Source organism: Protobothrops mucrosquamatus, unplaced genomic scaffold (genome assembly GCF_001527695.2).
Source record: "Protobothrops mucrosquamatus isolate PMUCROS unplaced genomic scaffold, P.Mucros_1.0 scaffold1088, whole genome shotgun sequence".
In the NCBI taxonomy this organism is placed as follows: Eukaryota; Metazoa; Chordata; class Lepidosauria; order Squamata; family Viperidae; genus Protobothrops; species Protobothrops mucrosquamatus.
Window position 1 is genome coordinate 133,528 of NW_015387314.1, and position 9,762 is coordinate 143,289.

General features: G+C 38.6%; 1 protein-coding gene across 1 annotated transcript in view; it reads left to right on the top strand.

The window, feature by feature from the left end:
• The window catches only part of LOC107291233 (calcium-dependent secretion activator 1), a 211,312-nt gene that overhangs the window by 119,068 nt on the left and 82,482 nt on the right, over positions 1-9,762 (top strand). Inside the window, exon 16 of the mRNA XM_015820203.1 lies at positions 9,183-9,257. Within this exon, the coding sequence (XP_015675689.1) occupies positions 9,183-9,257 (75 nt within the window). The remainder of the gene's footprint in view (positions 1-9,182; positions 9,258-9,762) is intronic.

The window sequence follows — 9,762 nt, forward strand, 5'->3', positions numbered from 1 at the left end:
ACATTTCATACACACGCAAACACATCTATGTTGATAGTGCCTATTCAGTTATGGCAGGTAACAAATAAATACAATACACCATTCACAATACACATGGTCCACATTCTCATAGTTGTTCATATACACCATTCACACAGCTCACACCAACCCCTCATGCTACAAACCACTATCACAAACTTTCATCCAACATGCACATGCCATCTTCGCTCCATTCACCGTAAATTGGGAGGAAAATAAAAAATGCTTCCGTGATAATCCTTGATATTTAGAACCACAAAGAACAGCCACTTTCCTTCCATTTCCTTCTCAGTGTTGCATCTCCTCACCCAATGTCTGTTATGATCACTGCAGTAGTTAAACTACAGCTTCTGAAAGTACTGAAGCAGGTTTTAAAAAAGGTTAGCAAAAAAGCCTATGGAGATTCTCAGTCATCCCAATCATGGTTGCCCCAAAAGTGCTTTTTCAAATGACAACCAGACTTGTTTTTTTTCTTGAAGATGCTTTGCTTCACATCCAGCTAAAGAAGCTTCTTGGATGAGAAGCGAAACATCTTCAAGAAAAAACAAAGTCCGGTTGTCTTTTGAAAAAGCACTTTTGGGTTAGCAAAAAAGTTTATACACATGTGAAAAGCTACAAAACAAGCTTTGGAGAATATGATCCCCCAGAAAAAAAGAAGATGATTTGGTTGTCCATAACCATTTGATTTTCTGTTAACAAAATTTCTTTTTAAAATGTTTTCTCTTTAAACATTCGGTACCTGTTTTTCAGTACTCCTGGTTTGTATCTCATAATTCCCATCAGTAAGTAAAGCTATTAACTAATGCTCAGTGCTATCTGTATAGCGTTATCCTTATACTACAACTAAAAGTCGGCTTGACTCACAAATTTTATACGATAGTCTTTAATTTTAACTAGCTATCAAATTTATTTCTCACTAGGTACAACATTGACAAAAGTCACATCAACTACTTTGCCATACCCAATAGCCAATATGATTTGTTATTCATGTTTGCAGAGTTATAACCATCATGGCAATAAACTGATGACAAGCAATTGAGTTGTACAAAGAATTAGCCTTAGTACATTTAGTACATCCATGTCTGCTTCTTAGAGAACATATGCAGAGATGCCACAGTAATTACATAAAGTAGCATTTGCTGTAGTGAAATATTTTAAACAAATAGCAAAATCTAATAGACCCATGGATCAGATGTGAATTATCAATGCATATGTTAGTGTTTCATATATGTTTCTGTTTTTTACTCTCTTTTGTTTGCTCTTTTATTAATTTCAGTTACTCACGCCCCTTTTCTCTTTGATTTATTTTCCCTGTTCCTCTTCAAGATAAAAAATTCACACTTAAATGAACAGCTGTGTGTGAAGAATAACTCCTGCCAATTATATTAGATTTTCTTCCTACTCCTTCCTCAAAATAAGAAGGGCAATACTGGATTTTAACTATTGTACTAGGTCCATGTATATCTGTAATTCAAGAGAAAAAGATATGCTTGATTTTACTGCATTTTAACCTGCCATCCATGTTGGGTGCAGTGGGGATGTTTTGTTAGTTCCCAGTCTAAGGATTGATGCTATCACTCCCAGGGTCTCCTGAATACCTCTTTTCAGTGGAATTCCTCAGTGGTTCTCACATTTTTCAATTCTTCTTTTTAATAAATATCTCCCCTCTTTACTCATCATAAAGCTGATCCAAATTTTTACCCTACATGGCAACAATCAATTTGCAGTAGTTTCTCTTCTCAGCAGGTAACGGAATTGGCTGGTCAAACAAAGAAATTTGATTAATGAGCTTAAACAAAATTTCCCTACTTCCAGAACAATTTCAGGGCGGAAAGAGTTCATTTCATACGGTCGCTTTGTTTCTGAAATATTCACAGTTTCTTTAAGTTGAGAAAAATACAAGTATTACACCGTAAGGCTTTTCCACCATAATGATCCCACAAACTTTGTTGCAGTTTTTTTTTTGTATGATCAGAAATAGAATAATTAAATACATTTTAGGGAAAATATTATGCTGAACACATATGCCCATATTCTCCTGTGTCCTTGTATTTAAAGGCAGCTGTTCAGACATTTGGCAGACATAATTTACCCCTTAAATATTTTTCCTCTGAATTTTTAATGTATGGACAGGCAGAAATGTATGTATGAAACATGTTGAGTTTGATCTGGTATGTTTTCATTTCATTTCCAAGGTCAGATTTGGTTACTGATGAAAATGCAGCATATACACAATCTGTTAGCAGTTCTATAGTGCCTCTCACATACAGTTACTCAAATCAGATGGAATCTGCCTAGGAAACTTCATCTATCAACAAATAAGGCTAAAGTTTCCAATAGTTTGGGATAATTTGAAAGAGCAAGCCACTCCTGCAAAGCAGTTTAGCTTTAGCTAATGCAAGGGCCTACCATGGTACAGTGTACCTTCTGAGTCCAGTTTTCCATATTAATTTACTCATTTGTTTTTTGTACTATATTTTTGTGTAAATAGAATCACCCTAAAATAAAGAAAATGTTGAGTTGAAAACAAGGTTGCAAAAACATTAGAAGTAGTTAGTATAAAAGCAGGGGGAGAATAGAATTCATACAGAGAAATGTGAATGAATGAAGAAACAAATCTACAAGGCAACTATAAGGTTATAGTAGAAGGAAACTTTTGAAATGCCGGAAAGAGAAAGTATTCCAAGAAATTAATGCTATTGATGGCTCAGTATGGTTAATGCTTGGCTGTTTGAGGTGGCCTGGACAATGGGAAACATCAGCATACGAGGTCGCCAATTCTGAAGCAGATGGCAGCACCAATAAAGGAGAATACTTGTAGCTCAGGGTTGAAATGAGGGATCCTTGGTGCTCTCCGAGCTTGATTGTTTTCTTGCAGATGTTTCATTACCTAATCAGCACTGATGATGTCATCTAGTTTGGATAATGAAACATCTGCAAGAAAACAACCAAGCTTGGAGAGCACCAAGGACCCCACAATTCAGAGCGAACTCAACAAATTCATTTTCAGATATCTGGAGTAAAATAGCAATGTAGGAGTGGCAGGGTCATGGGCAACCTATGGCTATGCTTGTTGACTTTCTCCCATCTTATGCTGCTTCTTGTGTGGGTGCTCTTAGGCTGAACACAGCAGAAGGTAGTATTAGCATTTACCAATTCACTGCACAACTCTTAGGTTCCCCACCCCTCCTGAACGACTTGTTCCATATTTTCACTGTAGACTTTGATTCCACAGAGACAAGTATGTTATATAACTCTCTGCTGCAGGGTTGTATGTATCTTTGAAAATCACTCATGGAAAAGGATGTTCTTACTCTAATTAAAATACTGTCATCCAGACTTAGGAAGCTTAGAGCTTATCTATAGCTTAAGGGTGGAGCAGATGCTTGCCATTCAGAGATCCCAAATTCAATCCCTGCTCCATCTAGAGACAGAGATCAGATGGTATATGATGGAAAGATTCTGAAGGAGATATTTTAAGGCCAGAGTAACCTTCCCTAATTCCCCAATTCCTAGATATGTTGGGACTTGCACAGTTTGGAAGTTGTCACAATACATCTGGAGGATGCCAAGTTTGGAGCGACAGATAGACCACATGGAACTGGACAAATAATCTAAGAGTCAAAATAGATATGGCATTAAATGATTGTCCTTTTCATGGCGGTGTCTTATAAAATAGGAGGCTTTCAGATTAAGACAAGAAAGCATCCAGGTTTAACCCCTTTGTCTTCAGTCAAACTAGATACTTTCCTTATTTCCTCCTTCACTGTTTTCAATAAACAAAACACAAGAACCAGTCATGTTCTTAACGTGTCTGAATTTCCCATTCTGAATTCCAACAAATCTATGGATTTGTTGACAACCAAGTTAGTTTAGCATATGCAAGTTAGAGTCCGTCTGCCTTGCCACAGCTTTCCCCTTTTCTTGTGACATTTCCCAGTTCCCATCAAAGTCTAGCCAGAATAGTCACAATATATTGGAATGAGAGTTTTGCAGGCCACTTCTCCAACACATGTGAAGAAGCTGACTTGTTATATGCTCAATATGATGGGACCATCTACTAATGCCAAATGAAGCAGTAGATGCTTAGTTGCAGGAACAGTTGAGGCAAATGTTTGAACAGCCATAGAATCTCTGTGCAATGAGAACCTGAAAAGCAATCATTAGGCATTCACCATTTCAATGTCTGCCAACAACAAAATCTTCTGTTTATTAATCCACATCCACACCATACATTAATCCCTATCATCCACATTAAACTGTGATGAAACTAGAGAGGGAATAAGATATCAAAGTTCTTTTAAGATATCTTTTGCTGTAAGATTAACCAAAAGCCCAATAGCTTTATACTACAATCCCATGAACTGAAAGGGCACAGCACTGATTTAAATGTTGATTTTTAAGTGAGTGTAAAGAAACATAGGGAAGTCAGTAATCCTATTCTATAACATGATAGAATCTGAAACTGACCAAAGAGAGAAGCAACCTGGAATTAAGGAGAAACTTCCTAACAGTGAGGACAATTAACCAGTGGAAGAGCTTGCCTCCAGAAATCGTGGGCGTTCCATCATGGAGGTTTTTAAGAAGAGACTAGACAGTCACTTGTCTGAAATGGTATAGATTCTCCTGCTTGACCAGGGGGCTGGACTAGAAGACCTCCAAGGTCCCTTCCAGCTCTATTTTATTCTAATAATAATTCTGATTAATTATTATTAATTCTGAGTAAAATTTAACTTCAGTGAACATGAACTTGTTGGCCCATCTTCTCAATTAATTCAGAAGAAATATTTGGGAAAAAGATGTAGTGCTTGCTTTGCTTTCCGAAGGTCAGAGCTATTTCTCTCCCTAAAGATTTAATCTTCCTGTTCAATTCCACCGGCATAAGTTCTGTTTGTTTCAATAGTACTTGCCAGGATGAGGAACTTTGAGGATCAAGTCTTTAATCTTTCTGACTCCATTCTAGTCCTGCTGTGCCTGCTCCATTCTTATTTGCACTGTAAACAAGATTTTAATTGAAAATATATTTGTCAATACATTTCACACTGTATTATTTTGCACACACCTAGCCATCGTTTTAGTTAAAACTCATAATTTATCCAACAAAAATAAACACTAGCATGAGAATTGTCACCCTTCCTCATCTCCAACAAACAAAAGTTCTTGATTAAAACAATATGATAATGTGGCAAATTAAGCATGTCTTTGGACTTATATGCAAAACCCGATGGGGAGGGGGCTAGGAACCAGTTGAGAGAATATTTTCTTTTAAATTCTACGCCTTGCCACCATTTCTCATGGACTGCATTTTCAAAAGCATTGGTGCATTTTTGGAAATGTCCAACTTGCACGTTCTTGGATGTCTTTCTGTTCAGCCTACCATGCATGTAAAAGGAGCCCATTCCCATGCATGCATTAGGGGCAGACTGTGCCAGATTTGGGTGTATACAGTATTGTACCCCAAAAAGATAGTTTTGCCTTGGTGTGCTTTCTAAATGGTGAATTGACCAACCTAGCTCCCCTAGTGTGCATGATGTCCAGTTGCAAGCTTCATTCTGTACTTAGTGGGTAATACGTCTCAGTCTCTCAAAGGATCCCATTCGGCAGAACACATCTATGGCTTTGTGGGTCTCAGCAATTGTTCTGTTGAGCACGTTCTTCATGATGTGGCATGTGACTTCCCAGCAGCACTGCCCGCATCCCACCTTCCAGAGGAAATATCTACAAAAGTGGCTGTGGCTGCTGGAGAAAGAGGAGGGGGGGTTGCACGTGAAATAACCTGTTTAGAAGATGGGGGTCCAAGGAGGATGTATGTGGGCTTCTAACCTTAGCAAAAATTGGGAAAGTACCTTTCTAGCAAGGCTGCTTCCTGACTGTCCTCACCGCTCCTGTGCCAAAGGAGGTCTGTCGGTGCTTCCCAGCTAATTTGGACCAACCTAGCAGCTTTCTTCAAAGAACGGATGGGAACAATCCCCAAGTCTCTGTCTTTAGGCCCTTAATATAAGGAAGGGAGGCAGAAGCAAGCACTAGGTGGGATTTCAAAATGCTGCTGCTTTTCCTTGCATCCTTTGTTGATTTCGCCGACCTTGCTGCAGGTTGCAAGCACTGTCTTTCCTAACCTCTCCAGCACTTTTGTGCCATTATTGGTGCATGCGTGCCCAGGCACACTTTAAATGATGCTGACTTGCTTCTCCCCACCCATTTCTACACACACTTCCATGCCTCAATGCATCTAGAACACACCTCTGCAGTTTAGTCCAAATGTACACCGCCAATTGAATGGGGTGGTAGAGTCCTACCATGGTAGAACAAGCTCTACAGCTTTAACCTGTAAGTAAAAGAGATCTTTGCTTCACCCTATTGGGAGAAAAGATAGACAGAAAAGCGCCTTATGCCAGTCACATAGTTTGTCACGGCATTTGCCATTTTGTTTGGTGGCAGCTGAGAGGAACTCAGGCACGGAGCCTTTCTTTCGGCTCATTTCCTTCTGGCAGGGATTTTCCCAGGGTTTCTGGTTCTCCTTTAACTGGAAATTTAAAGAATAAAACCTGGAAGCTTTTGCATAAAATGTGTCTGCTCTGTCATAGAGTAAAGGCTCTTGATCAACTTAGTTGGTTCTCTACCTGCAGGTTTTTCTTTTATTTCATTAGGCAGACATATAAAAACCCCTTCAGAGTAAGGTGGTGTTGTTTGCTCTGTTATCTGGATCTCTACCATCTGATTCTATTGAATGTGTAGATGAAGGTGTCCAACCTTGGCGATTTTAAGACCTGTGGACTTCAACCTCCAGAATTCCCCAGCCAGTCAACTCCCAGAATTCTGAGAGTTGAAGACCACAGGTCCACATGTTGCCAAGTTTGGACAGCCCTGCTATAGATACAGCCTAAAAGGTAGTCTTGGACTCTTGGCACATCTGTCCTTTTTTTCATCCCAATTGTGTAGTTCTACAAAGCATGAAGGGGCCATCAGTGAAAGGATGGCATTGGGTGCTCTGCATCCCATTTGAACAGAAAGTTTTATCTTTCCTTTAGCCATATCTCAGATCTGGAGATTATGCATCAGATAAGCCACCAAATCTCTAAAAACAACTAAGCCATTAGTGAACTCAATTGGTGTAAGATTACGCTATGATGGTGACTTAAATGTTAATTACAGCTGGTAACTAGAACAGCCAAGAACCGATTTGATTTTGAAGTACAAAGTGAGTCAGGAAAGCTCCTTTCATGTTGGGAGCATCTCTCTTTCCAAGTGTCATTTTCATAAAATCCGGTGAGCAAGAGAGCTTAATAAGTCTGCCCATTGAAACTCAAAAAAAAAAAAAAAACAGCTGCCACGCCACTGCACTGTTCATATGGCCTTTTTTTGTTTTGTTTTCAGTTGTAACAAAATGATATTTCTCTGTCTCACTAGGATGTTCTATGTATGTGTCCTGTTCCTTTTTCAAAAACCCTTTTTGAATTTCTGCGTGATTCTCTCCAGTAGCAATCTCTCTGGTATTTCAGGAAAAAAAGGGAATTTATTCATAATTTCATTTCCTGTTGCTTATTGTTTCTGTGCATGTCGCTGCATTTTCATAGCCCCCTGTTTATACGGTCCCATTCTTTTGAAGGTTTTGTTTTTATTTATTGTTTACCTTCATATGTTCTTTTTCCTGTCTTCTGCACCTTCCTCTTTATTTCTGTCCCCAATCATCTGAAAGTTTGCTAAAGAGTGGGTAAGTGTGTCCTTACGTTTTGTTTTCTTTTCTTCCAAGTTCCTGTTGTAGAATGTGACTGTTCCATTGAGAAAAAAATAAAAAAATAAAGCAAACACTGAGCAGCTCAAACTAGCAAAGGAACTTTAGTCAATGCTAAGGGACCAAGGTCTGACACTTCTAATTGCCCCTCACACTCCTTTGTTCCCTAAAGCACAATTTAGTATTTACCGCAGATCTGTCTATTCTAATGCTTTTTTGTTTTGGTTTGATTTTTTTTTCTTTTCGTATTTTAGATTTCTTTTTGCTTGTATATTAACATTTTAAAATAACATTAGCACAAACAAGTGGCAATAAATACAGTGACTAAGATCAGCACTTTCAATGTTTTATTTAATGTGGGGGAGAGGCGATGTGGAAGAAAATCATCATATATTAAATATTTTGTCTGTTCTTGACAAAACAAAAGAATACGACATAGTGTTTGTTTAGTCACCCAAAGACTTTACTTTTTTTTAAGAAAAAGGAAGTATGTTTATTGCAAATTAGCTGAAAATGTTCTTATCTTCCTTGAAAACAACTCAGAACAAAGTAAGTTTGATCTGGTCAGTATTTGGGTGGAGGAACATGGTGGGTCCGGGGGGAGGGAGGAACTCTGTGTAGAAAGTGACGTGGATGTTTTGTTGGTGTCAATCTTTTCTATGAGTTGGCATTGACCGAAGGCCCCAGCATGACCTAACTGGAGGGGTCTCAGTACTTGCACTTGCCATCTTTTGCATGACTCAGAACACCCATGTCTCAATCATTGTTACACTTGGTCATAAAGGCCCCAATTCGCTTGAGTGCTTAACCAGCACCTGAATTGGAACGCTACGTACTTATCTAATTTCCTTTCCAAAGGTGGATTCTAAAACTGATGTTCTGCTTCCAGTTGTTCATACTCGATGGCTCCACATACTGAAGCTTCTCTGCTTCAGTGTCACTCATCTATAGGTTTCCTCTGACACAACAGCTTTGCTCTGCGCCCCAAAATAGCTGTCGTTGTGCTAGCCAGTGTTGAGCTGTATTTCAAGTTGTTATTTCAGACTTAAAGAACGAGCATCTCGACCGTAAATTGTGAACAGCAGATGTAATATGCTCTTTTACCACTGGCGCTTCCTTATTTTTGTGATTTTCGTATAGCAAAGAGATGCTAGATGTTTATCCTGCATGCATTTGATTCTCCTTAATGTTGGCTCAGCTGCATGCACGAAATCAAAATTAGGATTTGACCAACATTCACAAATTCCTGTCAGAGGCTCCTTAGTCAAAGGCATTGTGTATATGTTAATTCATTACTGGCCACCACATTAGAACACATGTTAATCAACATTGAAGTATCATAGTCAATATCTGCCGTAAAAGTAAATAGCTATGTGTATTGCAATTGATTTACACTAATAATATTTTACTTCCATTCTTCTTCCATCCTTAGCACCAGTACCATTCAAAAATAGATGAACTAATTGAAGAAACCGTCAAAGAAATGATAACACTCCTTGTAGCAAAGGTAACATTCAACCTCAGGTGAAGGGATTCGTGGTTAATAATTATCCTTTAAAGGGAATGCACACACGTTCCCATACAAATGTGACACATTTAAGACAAATAGGTGGTTTGCTGTTTGCCATGAAAGAAATCCAACGCTACTTAGTCTTGACAGATTGAACGTCTCATGATTGTCATGTGCATAAAATGGAGCAGGAAAAAGGTACAGGTAGTCCTCGACTTATTATGATAATTGAATCCAGAATTATGACTGAGAGTCATGCCAGTCATTAAGCAGGTCATCACATGACAGAACTGATGTATATATTATATATATATATATATGACTGATAGCACTTAAAAAAGTGAGCCCACCAGGAGAATTATGAAACCATAAAAAGGTTTAATAAATATAAAACGCCGAGCTTTCGCCGGGTCCTCCCGGCTTCATCAGGGCAAACTGCCACGAATGTGAGATGTGCTTTATAAGGATGGAATCTTTTGCACACGGCCCTTCGATCGTGTTG